Source organism: Harmonia axyridis, chromosome 7 (genome assembly GCF_914767665.1).
Source record: "Harmonia axyridis chromosome 7, icHarAxyr1.1, whole genome shotgun sequence".
NCBI classification, from domain to species: domain Eukaryota; kingdom Metazoa; phylum Arthropoda; class Insecta; order Coleoptera; family Coccinellidae; genus Harmonia; species Harmonia axyridis.
In genome coordinates this window covers 18,580,740-18,596,225 of record NC_059507.1, presented here as the reverse complement: position 1 = coordinate 18,596,225, position 15,486 = coordinate 18,580,740, and the positions used below count along the sequence as shown (strand labels likewise).

General features: G+C 37.0%; 2 protein-coding genes across 2 annotated transcripts; one reads left to right on the top strand and one right to left on the bottom strand.

Annotated features, from left to right (window-relative positions):
• Positions 1-1,984: 1,984 nt before the first annotated feature.
• On the bottom strand, positions 1,985-5,454 carry LOC123685299 (spectrin alpha chain, non-erythrocytic 1-like). The gene is made up of 2 exons (XM_045624955.1): positions 2,996-5,454; positions 1,985-2,207 (listed from the first exon to the last, which is right to left on the bottom strand). The coding sequence occupies exons 1-2, from the start codon at positions 5,452-5,454 to the stop codon at positions 1,985-1,987; spliced, it is 2,682 nt and encodes an 893-aa protein (XP_045480911.1).
• A 2,230-nt stretch (positions 5,455-7,684) lies between these two features.
• Positions 7,685-8,521, top strand: LOC123685298. The gene has a single exon (XM_045624954.1). It carries the CDS (start codon positions 7,685-7,687, stop codon positions 8,519-8,521), a length of 837 nt encoding a protein of 278 aa, XP_045480910.1.
• Positions 8,522-15,486: the final 6,965 nt, after the last annotated feature.

The following is a 15,486-nucleotide window of genomic DNA, read 5'->3' as shown; positions in this document are numbered from 1 at the left end:
ACGTTGATCATTATACTAGAAAAGCATTTGAAAGCCAATTGGGCTCGTCTAATATTCCTGAATATAAGTCTTTGATAGATTTTGTCACGAAACAACTCAAAGCTCAGGAGTTTTGCGAACAGAACTCTTCTAAATCTTCAAATAAATCAACTGGTTCAAGTTCATTTCACTCTTTTAAAAATAAAACAAAAAATGTTTTGCTTGCAAGTTCTGCTGGTTCTTCTCAGGATCATTCCCTCAATTGGCCATCTCGTTCAGTGAACTCAAGAATTCTTCATTGCCCAAAATGTAATGATACACATCCTCTGTTTGCATGTCCATCTTATATAAAAATGTCGAGGCAAGCTAAATTTGATTATTTAAAAAACTGCAAACGTTGCTTCAACTGTCTTGGACTTCACAATTTTAAATACTCTGCTTCCAAAAATTCATGTAGAGTATGCAAATCAACTCGTCACCATACTAGCCTCCATCCAGATAATCAATCTGTCAATCAGTCAGATAATCTATCTGACATCCCGAACAATAACAGCCTCCACATTGAAAGTAAAGTTTCGGAATCTGAATCTGCTACCCCCAATGAAATTATCAATTCATATCATATCAATAAAAAGTCTATTTGTGTTGGACAAGTGCTTCTTGGTACTGTTCAAGCTAGAATTGAATCTGCTGACGGTACAAAGCTCCAAGTTTGAGCTGTGTTAGATCCAGGGTCTCAAATTTCTGCTATCAGTCAGAAACTAGTGAAAAAATTGGGTTTAAAAATTAATTCAATCAATATGTCTATTTCTGGTATTGGTCAGACCAATGCGCAACCATTAGGTTTAATAGATTGCAAGTTGTATCCCAGAACGGGATTGGAGTACTTACAAGTACACGCTGTTGTGTTACCTGAAATTACCAACAATATACCTTCTGCACCTTTGTCACAGGAAATAATTAAACATTTCGAGTAGGGATGTGTGGTTCGTTCAATTTCGACGACCCGGGTCGAACCAGATCAATAGCTCTGACGACCCGGTTCAAAAGACCCGTTCAATTGACCCAATGGTTCTTTTCAGCTCACTAGCTCAGATCGAACCATGCACGATTTGCGCATGATTCAAAGATCCGTAAATCTGGTTCTTTCGTTCCTTCTTTTCTTTACCTGGTCAAGTTAAGGTTAAGAATGTTTTTGTTAAGTTAAGATCACCTTTGTATTTGTGGATCGGTATGTTTTTAATAGGATCGAGAATTCGTGATAATGATATATTCGAGACATGATAATAAACATAAAGGAGATAATCCATTATCAAGAAGTTATAAGTTACCGAATTGGCCGAATATAATGAATTGAGTTAATTGAGTTGAGATCTGATCCATGTAATGATTATGAAAAAATTTCATAAACCAATTTATGTCTCGTTCAAATTGAATGATTGCGGACTATTCGAGGTTTTAGCTACTAATAAATCATGAATGTATAGTTTTAACTAAACCTACATTCATGTTTCTGAAAAATTTTTATCGAAAAATAATAAACAATATACATTAACACATTTTCAAGATATCATAATTGGTAATAATCATGAGAGGGAGCCATTACAGACAGTTACTATCTATCATTTTTGTTCAAAACCGGGTGCCGACTGCCGAGCCGATGGTTCATCTGCGAAATTGATGTATTTTATTACTACCAGATGTTTCTTTGCGGTCAACCCATCCGAAATAGTCTACCTAGACTAGAATAACGAACCATTCCATGGATCTTTCGATCTTTGGGACCTAAAAGATCCACAGATTGAATGAACTGAACGTGAAAGTTTGACTCATCTGGATCGGTTCGAACGAACGAATCATTTTCAGCGAGACGACCCGATCGAACCATTCGTTTTGAAGACCCGGGTCTTTTGATCCGTTCGTTCGTGAACGACACATCCCTAATTTCGAGCACTTGAATTTGGCTGACGAAACATTTCATATTTCTCAACCCATAGATATTCTCCTAGGTGCTGATACTTATTCTATCGTTTTTGAAAGTGACGGTCGTATTTCGTCTCCTGGATATCCTACTGCCGTAAATACATTTTTCGGTTGGACAATCATAGGTCCCATAAATGAAATGTGTTCCTCTAAGAAGTCTGTACTTTTGACTCAATCTGATCTCAGCGAACAGATGCAAAAATTTTGGTCGTTGGAAGAAGTTGGAGAAACTAATATTATAGATCCTGTAGAGGATTACGTGGAAAAACATTTCGTATCTACTCATTTTCGTGACGAAAGTGGTCGCTGTGTAGTGTAATTACCATTCAAGTTGGATAATCCAAATCCAGTGCTTTCTTTTAATTCAAAAAGATCATTGAAATCTTACTTCTCTCTCGAAAATCGATTGATGAAAGACGAAGCTTCCTTGAATTTATATAACGACTTTATGTCAGAATATTTGAAATTGAATCATATGTCACGTGCCAAAACTTCCAATAGTTATGTGATACCGCATCATGTTGTTCGTAAAGACTCTAGCTCAACCACGAAGCTGCGAGTTGTATTTAACGCCTCAGATTTACATAGTTTGGGTAAATCGTTGAATAATATGTTGTTGGGAGGTCCCAAATTACAGAAAGATATTCAAATAATTTTGCTTTCATTCAGAATGTATCCTATAGTAATTTGTGCAGAAATAGAGAAAATGTACAGACAAATTCTAGTATGTCCTTTAGACCGCAAATTTCAACATATATATTGGCGTTCATCCCCAGATCAGCCTAACACTAATTTATTTCAGGTACACAACTATAAATAACTATTTACAGATGATTTATTTAAACTATTACACTAATTTATTTTCACTACTACATTAATTTATTTCTACAACTTATATCTAATTGAGTGTACGGCACTGACCGCGGCTTCTGTCGCTCTGCCCTGCTCTGCGGCTTCGATTGGTTATATACCGCTCGCATCTCTCTCTAGAAGCGTCTTGATCTTTCTATCCAGTTCGCGGTGCTTCCGGTACCTTTTAGAAAGAGGCAGTGGCGTAGGCCTTGCGAATTCGTTACACTGCCCCCTTCCTAGGATGTTCAGTCCCTGAACATATCCGGCGCGGTGACTAAATCTACAGGATTCTCCGTTTCTGCAATTTCCTTGTTCACAGAAATAGCACCTAACAGTCTTCTCTTGAACTTTGATCCTCTCCTCAAAGTCGCAATACCTCCCGATCAGATCTTCCAGTTTCTCTTCCTTGAGAGCGTCGTCCCTCGTTATCAGCCAATTCACGAATACGGACACCTCCTTCTTGATTAACTGAACGTCCAGGTTCTGATCGCAGATATCCTTCCGCTTCTTCCAAGTCCCTAATCCAAGCTCCAGGATTTTGAACTTCTCGGCAATGTCTTGGTTAATATAACCTCGGGATGGTTCCACCTGCTGCAAATTATATTTCTTCCTCTCTGCGCACAAAGCAAGATATTTGTAAGCTTCCAGCGTATCTTCCCTCTTGCTGTCAATGTGCTCATTGGTTTCTGGGAATTCCTCGACAAGTTTCTTGGCTTCTTGCTCTCTAAAGTTCGCCTTGTCCTCGATCATTTCCAACTCGCCTTCGAAAGTCTGAGGTTTTCTGAGCAAATCTTGGTTACTTTCCGAGTCTTGACTATTGGTATCGTAGCATAAGTCAACCTCTTTCTCGCTTATCCAAGAGATTATTTCTTCAGCTCTTCTATCGAACATATACACCTGTTTTGCTCCGACCAAGAGTTCATTCAGACCGTTTACCAGCTCCAAAAGATCCTTCCATTGAGTCTGGACCTCAATCATCTTCTCCTGGATCTTGGCGCTATATCTGCATTTAGCTTCTATCAGAGCATTTCCACTGATTAAACATGATTGGAGCCTTGCCTCGCTATTCATTAAACTAGCGTAAAAAGTATCGAAGGCATGAATTAGAGGTTCCACATGCTCGACATCAACTCCATGCTTTTCAATTTTGGAATTGGTCATCTGGTCTTTGATCCATTCTTGGAGCTTGGTGCACTCTTGGAGGAACCCGAAATACTGGAACGCTTCAGAGAGGAAAACTTCCCTTTGAGCCACTAGCTGACGTAACTTCTTGAACTCTTGCACTATTTCTTCCTCTCTTTTCTTGATGTTATCTGCATCGTAGTGCTCTCTTTTAACAAGATTACTACACCTCTGAGATAATTCATCGATCGCTTCCTGGTAAGCTTCAACTTCAGCAGTTATTATACTCAGCTCTCCCTGCAACATCTGAATGGAAATCTCATCTCTACCAACCTCACTTGTTGCCAACGCCGACAACTTGTCATCAATCCAGGCCTCAGCTTCTGAACTCTCCTCGTAAAACTTTCCCGATTCCAGGGCATCTTGCAACCTCAACATCTTCCGACTGGCCATATCCCTCACTATCACAAATCGATTCTCCAATTCCTTCACCTTCTCACTAATATCATTGGAGAACTCATGACCGGATCTCATCATGTTGACAGCCCTATCCATCAAACTTTTCACGATGTGTTCCCTCGAGTTCAGCTCGACCTCCAGCATCCGATACTTTTTCTGTAAGCTCTGGACCACGGTAAGACTGATACCCAGGTCCAACGACGCTGCCAGCGATTTCCTGTCGCTCAACCACTGTACCTCTCTGTCTATCTCGTTGATGCTCTCGTTGTTCTCTAGGCGCTGTTGGTAGTCATTTTCCAAAGCGGGGTGACATCTTAGGATGTTGTTGTCTGAAGCCAAGCCGTTTCCGAAATCGTTACTAACTTGAATCTCGACTTCACCTAGCCAAACCTCAAACTCTTCGACGGACCTCCTGAAGAGCAGTGCTTGATATGCCTCGTTCAGCTTTTCCCGTTTGATCTGCTTGAGTTCCAACAGTCTCTTCCAATCCTCTTTGATTTCTTCCAGCCTTATGACTATTTCATCTTTGGCATAGTGATTCGAATGTAGTAACACTTGTCCCTCGTTTATTACGCTTTGCACTCTTTCATCGCTGTCCATAACCTCTGCCTCAAATGTAGAATGCTTCTTGATTTCACTTTCCAGGTTATGAGGTTCCCTATAGCTCTCATCTGCCGCTATCTGAAGCTTTTGTTTCAACCAGATCTCCACGCTGCAAACATTCTTCAGGAATTCCTGAAAGGCCCTGTATTCTTTCAGTTTCAGTCTTCTGGCTTCCGTCATTTGCAAACGTTCTTTTTTCCTATCTGGTGTAGTATCCATCATTTTTGACACTTCCTGATTATTCTGGTTCCTTTCATGATCCTCCGGTTTCTTCGATTCAACCTCATTCCTAGTATTCTCTAACCTTTTCGTGTTATCTATCATTCTTCTACAATTATCCTCCGTTTCATTTCTCAACGATTTGATGCTTTCCTTTATTTCTGTTTTAAAGTCCTGCACTTGCTTGGTCAGTTGTTCAAAAGCTTGCTTACAGCAATCCAAGGTTGTCTGATCCATTTTCCTTGACTGCGAGTCTCGTAAATGGCATTCAAAAATATGATCACAAAAATTTTCACACTACTGTCCAAAGAAATTTTGACGAGAATGTCCCCTAAAAAAATGTCCACGATAATATCCACAGAAATGTTCACGATTTAATTAACTCTCGGTTCGAAAACACACGCGAACCCCACACCTGACACCAATTGTAACGTTTTTCGGTTAATTAAATCGGTACTTCTGGCTAACACTAATTTATTTCAGGTACACAACTATAAATAACTATTTACAGATGATTTATTTAAACTATTACACTAATTTATTTTCACTATTACATTAATTTATTTCTACAACTTATATCTAATTGAGTGTACGGCACTGACCGCCGCTTCTGTCGCACTGCCCTGCTCTGCGGCTTCGATTGGTTATATACCGCTCGCATCTCTCTCTAGAAGCGTCTTGATCTTTCTATCCAGTTCTCGGTGCTTCCGGTACCTTCTAGAAAGAGGCAGTGGCGTAGGGCTTGCGAATTCGTTACAATATGTAGATGACATTTTAACCGGTGCCTTTAATGTTCAGGAAGCTATCGAACTGCGTGATGAGCTTCAGGAAATGTTGAAGAAAGGCGGATTTTCTTTGAAAAAGTTTTCGAGCAACTGTCTCGATATTTTGAATGACCTGCCCCCTGATCATATTGAGGCTAAGTTAGATTTTAACGATGATAGCAGGAAATAAAAATTTTGGGTTTGAGTTGGATTCCAGCAATAGATTCTTTCGTTTTTAATGTAAATGAATTCAATGAAAAACCAAGTGAATGTTCAATTTTATCCTACATTGCACGTATATTCGATCCAGTTGGCTTTTTATCACCTATTGTAATTTCAATGAAGTTTTTAATACAAAAATTATGGTCGGAAAAACATGATTGGGATGACCCCTTGTCAGATGCTTGTCATGGTGACTGGTCGAGAATAGTGAATGAAATTCAGTTGCTATCAAATATTAAAATTCCACGGTCTATTATTTCTGCTCCTGAAAGTAGCGTTATATTAGCGGGATTTTGTGATGCTTCCGAGAAAGCTTACGTAGCCACTATATACATATCCGTAAAATTCAAGAATCACATATACGCCCATCTTTGGTTTGCAAAAACCAAAGTGGCTCCATTAAAAACTTTGTCTATTCCTCGACTGGAACTATCTGCTGCAGTCTTGTTGACCAAACTGGTCAAGGTTATTTTGGAAAATGTATTTCCAGTGCCAATTTCTGATGTTCGTTTATTTTCCGATTCTCAAATTGTCCTTTCATGGATAAAAACCCCGCCTCATAGGCTCAAAACGTTTGTTGCAAATCGAGTAGTCGCAATAAACGATTATGTTCCGGGTGCTTCATGGCATCATATCCAAACGGATTCCAACCCCGCCGATTTGCCTTCACGAGGTCTCACCCCTCAACAGTTCATGAACCCGGAAATTCAAAGGTTTTGGTTTCATGGTTCTGAATTTCTGTCGATGCCTGTTATCAATTGGCCAACACCATTTGTCAATTCTGACATTGAAACTTGCTTATTACCTGAGTTGAAACCAAGTCTTCATGTTGCAATTGCAACCAAACCTACAATTAACCAATTTATAAATATTTTGGATACCTTTTCAAGTTTGAATAGGCTTACGTTAGGAGATTCACTTATAATTGTCTGAACTCGAAAACACGTTTGTCTGGTCCATTTTCACAAGCTAAGCTCAAAGAAGCTCTACATTCCATTATTTTGATTACTCAAAATCACCACTTTGATCAATTGAGTCAGAGTTTATCACAGAAAAAATCAATTGAAAAATCTTTTCGAAACTTGAGTCCTTATATCGACTCTGCGGGATTGATCAGGGTGGGCGGTAGGCTACAGTATTCTTGTTTATCTGAGAATGCAAAGCACCCTATCCTCCTTCCAAAAAAGTGTGTACTATCTCGATTAATTTGCAACCATTTTCATTTGGTTTCTCTACATTCAGGTCCGAACACGACTATGAGTTTGATTCGGCAAAGTTATTGGGTTTTGTCTCTCAGAAGTTTGGTGCGAGAATGCATCAGAAAATGCATCACTTGCACTAGATTTCGTGGTGCTACTTATCAACCTTTAATGGCTCCTCTACCGTCACAAAGAGTGAATATCGCACGACCATTCAGTAAAGTAGGTGTGGATTTCGCCGGACCATTTTCCTATCGGTCAAATAATTCACGTAAACCAACTATGTTGAAAGCATATCTTGCCTTATTTGTATGCTTTTCAACTAAAGCAGTTCATTTAGAACTCGTGTCATCTCTCAATGTAGAGGCATTTCTATCAACCTTGGATAGATTTATTGCAAGAAGAGGTTTACCCCAAGAGATTTGGTCAGATAACGGTAAAAATTTTGTAGGTTCTGAGCGTTATATTTCTGAAGTTAGTCACTTTTTAGGTCAAAATAATTCAGATATTTCCGAAAAATTAGTATCTAAATCTATTAAATGGAAATTCATCCCCCCATATGCTCCTCATTTCGGTGGCCTCTGGGAGGCCGGTGTGAAGTCGGCGAAAAGACTTCTTTTCATAATGTTGGGCACAACTGCCTGTATATTTGAGGAATTGGCAACAATTTTTGCTCGTATTGAAGCTGTACTAAATAGTAGACCGATATATCCATTATCTACAGACCCCTCTGAGTCTGTCGATTTTCTTACTCCAGGACATTTCCTGATAGGTGCCCCCCTCTTATCTAGTCCCGAGTTATCCTATGACGAGTTCAAAACTCCTCTCAATCGTTGGGAACAACATAAAAAATTATTCCAACAGTTTTGGAAAAAGTGGTCAAGTGACTATTTGCATACCATGCTTCAACGCAATAAGTGGCATTCAGAAAATGTTTGTCCGTCTGAAGGAGATTTAGTCCTTGTAAAGGGCGTTGAATCAAGTCCTGCCACTTGGCCTATCGGGCGTATATTGAAATTATATCCAGGACCTGATGGTATAATTCGTGTAGCATCTGCTAAGACCGCAACTGGTCAATATACGAGAGCGCTGACAAAATTGGTGCCTCTCAACCTTTAAGGTAATAAGATATTTAATTTCATCGTTTCCATTGTTTCTTCTTGTATGTCGTTTGTCTGTAAAATTAGGTAAATTTTAGGTGGGCGGTTATGTTCACGCCAAGTGAACGTTCTTTTTTTTTCAGTTCAATTTTCTCGAAACTTTTCAATTTTCAGTTATTAAATTTCGTATGAATTTAAATGCGGTATTTATCGCAATTTTAAAACAGCTGTGATCTCTGCCGCTTAGCGCACATGTTGTGATTTCCATCAGTCAGTATCATTCTTTACGTGTTATACGAAAGATTTGATTGTTTCCATTCTGCTACCAAATAATTAATAATTATTGTTCTGATTTACGTACACAAATTTCGGAAAATATCGCATTTTCAACGCATTGTTCGCTGACCATCGAAGTTGTGTATATCAGAAATACAGTGTTTCTCTTCCATAAACATTAAATCAAAAGACTCCGTTTGAGAAATAAAGTTGTCACCAGTGGCGTACTCTGTGACATTCCTAAGGATAAGTGGGGTCGAATTAATAATTTTCCAGCTTGTCAATCATAAAGGATCTACCACTTCTGGTTCAGTTTGTTGAGCTCAATCAATCTGCTTCTGGAAGCTGAGGACTGCTGCAAGATCCATAACTTAAGTTCACCCACTACTAGGTAAGAATATTATTTTATTATTACTTTGGTTTCACTTGTCCTTTTCGTTTTCCTACTGTGTTGGGATAAGATTTAACTCTGAATACAGTCCATTAAAACTTTCTTGATAAATCCCCAACACTCCTTCTCAACCGTGAACTGCAGTCTGTTGTGAAATTTGGGTTAATCTTTACTTTAACGCCCCCTCCCCAATTTTGATAATATTTCATATAGTGATTCGTTATGATGTTTTCATGCTATATATCCAATAAGAGCACTGGCAAATGAATAGTTCCCGAGATAATCGATGAAGAAAATTGCTATTTCTAACACTTACTTCATACGGGCCTGATAATTCCTTTTTATGTTTCTATGAATATCTATGTTCATATTTTTCTCCATCAAATTTAGTACATAATACACATTCTAATTTAATGAATTTCAACGGTTTCAACACATTTTCACAAGAGAATCACCTTTAAATTATCAAAAATCATCCCTCTTAAGATATTTTTTTCTCGGATAGTTTCGGCGACTTTATTGAGTTTGTTATCACCAACAAAAAAATTGCCTATCTGCCCTATCCGATCCACAACGCTCACCTCCAGACTGCTACCCCTCTCCACCTCATTGCTAAATTCTAAAAAATTTGAAATTTCAAAGAACTGAAACTTAACAACCTACAATAACAATCAAAATGAATGTAAGATATGAAAAATATGAAAAGCTATATGCCTATGAATCTAACCGCCTGAATCTCCATTTAATGATAAATAATTACATATTAAAATGAAAAGTGCTTGAATGAAATAAACATCTATTTTTAATTACAGTGATTATTGTTTTTGATATTGTAAAAGTTGCAATTTGTTTTTTATTCTCACTGCGTTTCCATCAACGTTTGCGTAAACATTTCCACCAAATGACCATACACTTGTTTTTCCAAAGATAACTTTCGCCGCATTCAACAAATCAAGTCTCAATCTTGTAAGATCTTCACAAATAAAGATTTTGGAACCCTTAAAATTTTTGAGAGATTTTAGAACTTTCCGTTTATCCGTAATGTTATCGAATTCAACGATAACAGGTCCTGATTTAAAATTGTTTACTTCTTTCCCATTTCTATATGCACTCATATTGCTCGCAGATATGTTCGGAACAGTATTATTCAGAATGTTTAATGTTTTCAATGTTATGTTTTCTTGTTTTTCATCGGTGATTCCATAAATGCAGATGTTATTTACTTTCTCGGCCTGATATATATCATCAATTCTTTCTTCGAGGCAATCAATTTTTTCCAAAAGAGATTCTATCACTTTTTCGGAATTTTTTCTATGAAGGTCAAGTCTATCATAGATTGGTTTGAAAATATTTGTAACGAATTCTCTGTCCTTGAATATTTCAATGATGGATTCCTTTATCAACTGTTTCATTTAAGTCTTTTCTTGTTGATTTCTTGTTGGAGCCATAGGTACTTAATCAAAAGTTCTTTTTCTAATGTACGTTGAAAACGCAGAAATAAATTATCACTCAATCAAAATTGAACTAACCAAGACTTTTCAGAAGTTAATACGGAGCTCATTCAGACACGTGTTTACTCCTCGCGCATCACCTTCCGAACGATGAATATATATATATATATATATATATATATAACCTAACAAGATTGTCCTTTTTTTTGTTAATTCATGTACCAAGTAGAGTTAATACAGTATAGATAAAAGTTTTGGCAGTTTATTCAATTATAGAATATAATAACGTTCCACGTGAAACTGATAGAATAACACACATCCTTTTATATTGGATCCATACTGCATAAATCATACACATTTATTTTATTTATATATTTTTTCAAATTTAATCAATTGATATGCAACCGAGTTACATTGTATATATTTTTGGATTTTTGTTCAAAGTGAGCAATATATAGACAATACTTCAAAAAGTTATATCTATTTGTGTTTGTCTAGATTCCCATGAAATATGAATTATGAAGCATGATCATTATTAGATACAATCGTCGCCAAATATGTTGGCAAGAACTTGGTTGCGCACAAAACTGAAGGAGGAGCTTATCTTATGACTGACTATGAGTACCTAATAAACCGAAGCGTTCCATTCAGTAGCGTACATATAAAGCATATATGTAATGTCATACTATCGTACTACCTGTATATCTTATTTTCTCAAATAAAAGTATCTGTTATAAATGTAAACTTTTTCTATATTTTCTTATAATGAATGGGTCTACTCTCAATGTCAATGTTAGTTTGTTGATATATTATAAGCTATGTGTATTTTTCCAATACGATTCAACATGTAACGATAAAATCGTTAAATTTTTTTTTTGTTCTTGAATTTAAAATTTATTTATTGCATTTGTTGCACCGCCACTGCATTAGTATATTCTTTCGCATCGATAAAATATTAAATTTTTAGATTTGGTGCATGTTTTCAATCAGATGAGATATTAATCGGTTATTCAAAGATTTTGTGGGCTGTATTCCTTATACGGTGACTATCAAGTAGTTCACTGCCAAGGAATTTAGGGAAATAAAAGAACAGGATAAAAAAATACGTATTCGATTTATTTCAACCCACTAAAAGAGTTTGAAGAAGAAGAGTATTTGTCTAGATTCTTAGGGTCGCTGGACGCTTGGGTCGTTGTGGCTCGGTCGCAGGTAGTTTTTCGCCGGCCGGGAACAGATGTGATATTCTTCAATCTTCTTGTTGTCGGTGCAAGTGTGGAACATCTGTGGAAGTCGTAGTTTCTTGTAGAATGGTCTGAACTCTGTTGAATTATTCTCCTTGAAATGCCGAGTTTTATGGGCATTCAGGCTGTTTTCTATTCGCCATTCACAACGCCTTCCTACGGATCCCTAAGGGGTGTGGCTTTGATTATTCCAAGTTTTTACACCGAGTTCTTCTGTTTTTAAGATTTTCGTTCTCGGACGGAATATTTTCGAGGGAATCGATAGATTCCCTACAATTTCATTCTTTCTTTCTGCTTTGTCTAGTGAATGAGATAAATCATCAGAGTTTAGTTCTTCATCTAGATATTTTTTGGTAATGAATTTTGAGATTTAGTTAATATTTCATAGTTATATATATATATATATATATATATATATTTTTTTTTTTAACAACCACCATTTAGGGTATTCGAGATCGAGCCGAGCCAGTAGCCAAGGCAAAATCAAGCGCAATGTAGAAACCGTCTGACTATGCGTGTAGTACCCAAAATGACCTCCCTTTGGGCGTCAGAGATGAGTGAGCTTTCCAGTTGCAGTATCTTTGTGTTCTCTCGAAGATGTTTCACGATGAGACCGTTAACGGATATGATCAGTGGCACCACCACAGCAGACTTGAGCTGATATATGTTCTTCATTTCAAAGGAAAGATCATAGTACTTCGTGATCTTCTCCCTATAGGCCTTTGAGATATTGTCATCCGCTGGGACCGTTATGTCTATCACGAAGGCTGTTTTATCTTCTTTCCGTATCAAGACGATATCAGGTCTGTTGCTCGCAACAGGCCTGTCCGTGACGATCGTGGTGTCCCAGTACAACCTACAACTCTCGTTTTCCAATACATTGGCAGGTGAGTAAATATGATTTTTTTGCCTGTTCTTCACGAGTCCGTATTTGAGAGCTATGGCTTGATGGTATACTTTCGCCATCTGATTATCCATGTACTCCCTCGGAACGAGCACCGAGCATGATGATGTCACATGCTGAATATGTTCACACATTTGCGGCATAAATCAGAGGTCAAATCCAAATCAAATCAAATCAAATAATTTATTCCCAAATCAATGTACAATACATGAAGAAGAACATGTCATAATAACAAAAAATAGAATACAAGTTAATATAAATCAGCTATACAAATCCTTTACACTTACAGTGATCTAAATATTCTTGAACATTATAAGGTTCAGCTTCAATTAGAAAGTTTGATATTTCTCTTTTAAAATTTTTGAAATTATCGATTTGTTGAATCTTTCTTGGTAAAGAGTTATACAATTTCAGGCACATATATTTGACATTCTTCTCAGTCAAAGTTAAAGAGTGTTGGGGGAAATGAAAGGGAATCATTTTCCTTGTACTATTAGTATTTCTGAATTTTTCGAAATAAGAACTTTGCTGCCGGAAGAAGAGTAGGCATTTTTTCACGTATAGCCCCGTCAATGTTAGTATTCCATTCCTCCGAAAAACACCACGGCAGGAATCTCTGTATTTCATGTTATTCATAATACGTATTGCCGATTTCTGTACAATAAATATATCAGATGCATCAGAAGCATTACCCCATATCATTAAGCCGTATTGTAGGAGAGACTGAAAGTTGGCAAAATAGACCACCCTGAGAAAGGAAGAATCTACTCTCCTCGACAACACTCTCATTGTATATATTACCGAGTTCAATCTTTTTCTCACGTTTAACACCTGAGAGCTCCAGCTTATATGGCTATCAAGGATTACACCGAGAAAGTTGGTTGAAGACTGGAACATCTTTCCGCCACCTTCCAGGGATACTCTATCAGGAAACGTCAGTTTGGAATTATGTGTAGTAAATAAAACACACTCTGTCTTCTCCGAGTTTACTATTATTTGGTTATTCTCACACCATTTCAAAAAATTTTTATATTTAGCTTTGATGTCATCAACTGCGTCATCTAACAGTTTTCTAGATACTATGATGTTTGTGTCATCCACAAACATCAGAAGCAGACAGTTTTGGACACAATCAGGAAGGTCATTTATGTATAGAAGAAATAGTAGGGGACCAAGAATACTTCCTTGGGGTACCCCCATCTCCACAATCCGATCAGCCGAGAAATAGTCTTCCCCATTCATCTCAATTTTTACCTTCTGAATCCTGCCTCTCAGAAAGCTCCGGATCAGTTCCAGTTGATTGTCTCTGATCCCACAGTGGAACAGCTTCTCCAGCAGCAAGTCATGGCTAACGCAGTCAAATGCCTTACTGAGATCCAAGAACAGACTAATTGAAGGATTTCCATTCTCTAATTTCGAAATTATTTCATCAACCATTTCAAATATTGCGGTCTCTGTGTTCTTCCCTTTCAAAAAACCGTGTTGATTACTCGCAAAGATATTATATTTGCGAAGAAACTTAATTAATCTCACTGATAGTATTTTCTCGAATATTTTTGAGAATGCGCTCAGAAGACTGATAGGTCTGTAATTCCCAATATTGTTGACATCTCCTTTCTTATAAATAGGTTTCACTATTGAAGTCTTCAAAGACTCTGGAAATATTCCCTGCGTGAAACAAGCATATATAATTTCAGACAGTGGTTTGGCTATCAAATGAATTGACCTTTTGATAACTGTCATAGGTATCTCATCATAGCCAAATGAAGTTTTATTTTTCATTCTTTTGACAGTATTAATAACTTCATCATCAGTTACATTAAATACGAAAAACGATTTAACGTTTCCTCTGTTTTCAGAGGGTTGAAATTTTTTCTTAGTTTGGGAATTTTGAATTAATTTTTTGGCTACATTGATGAAGTAATCGTTGAAATCTTCAGCTAGTTGCTGAGGATTTTTTGTTGTTATTTGATTGTGGTTTTTATTATCCCTACCGGTCATGTTATTGACTATTTCCCATACTTTCTTTGGTTTGTTATGCGAGTTATTTAAAATTTTGTGACAATGTTCTTGTTTCAGTTTTTTTAAGAGTGTTTCATATTTAGTTTTTGTTATTTTGTAAAGATCCATATATTCACTTTTATGATGAGAAATAGTGTAAAGAATGTCCAGATGGTTTTTCAATTCCCTCAATTCATCAGATTCTGCATTGAAATTTCTCGACTTACCTTCACTTCTTCTGGACCAAAATACCGGAAAAGCTTGCTCAAAATGAGCTCTATAAGCCGCGAAAAACTGATCCCACTGTCGATCAGCAGAAATGCCCGGATCTATTACATCACACCAATCTATAGTTGCTAACGATGTCAGGAAATCAGCGACTGTTTGGTCATTTATCAGTCGCATACGTTTCTTTCCCCTGACCACTCTCTCAGATGAGCAACGAAAAGAGAACTTCTGAGCAGTGTGATCAGAAAGATGGGATGGAATTATAGTTGTTTCTCCGCTTTCCAGGTTAGTTATTATGTTGTCAATACAAGTGGATGAGGTTGATGTAATGCGAGTCGGTTTATTTAAAGTAAATCTAGCATCAAATCCTTCTATTAGTGAAACAAACGTTCTACTTTCTTTCGTTTGTGAAAGCAAATCAATATTATAATCTCCAGCTAAAATATAATTTTTTCCCTCAAGTGTTAGTATATTTAGAAGTTTATATAGCTT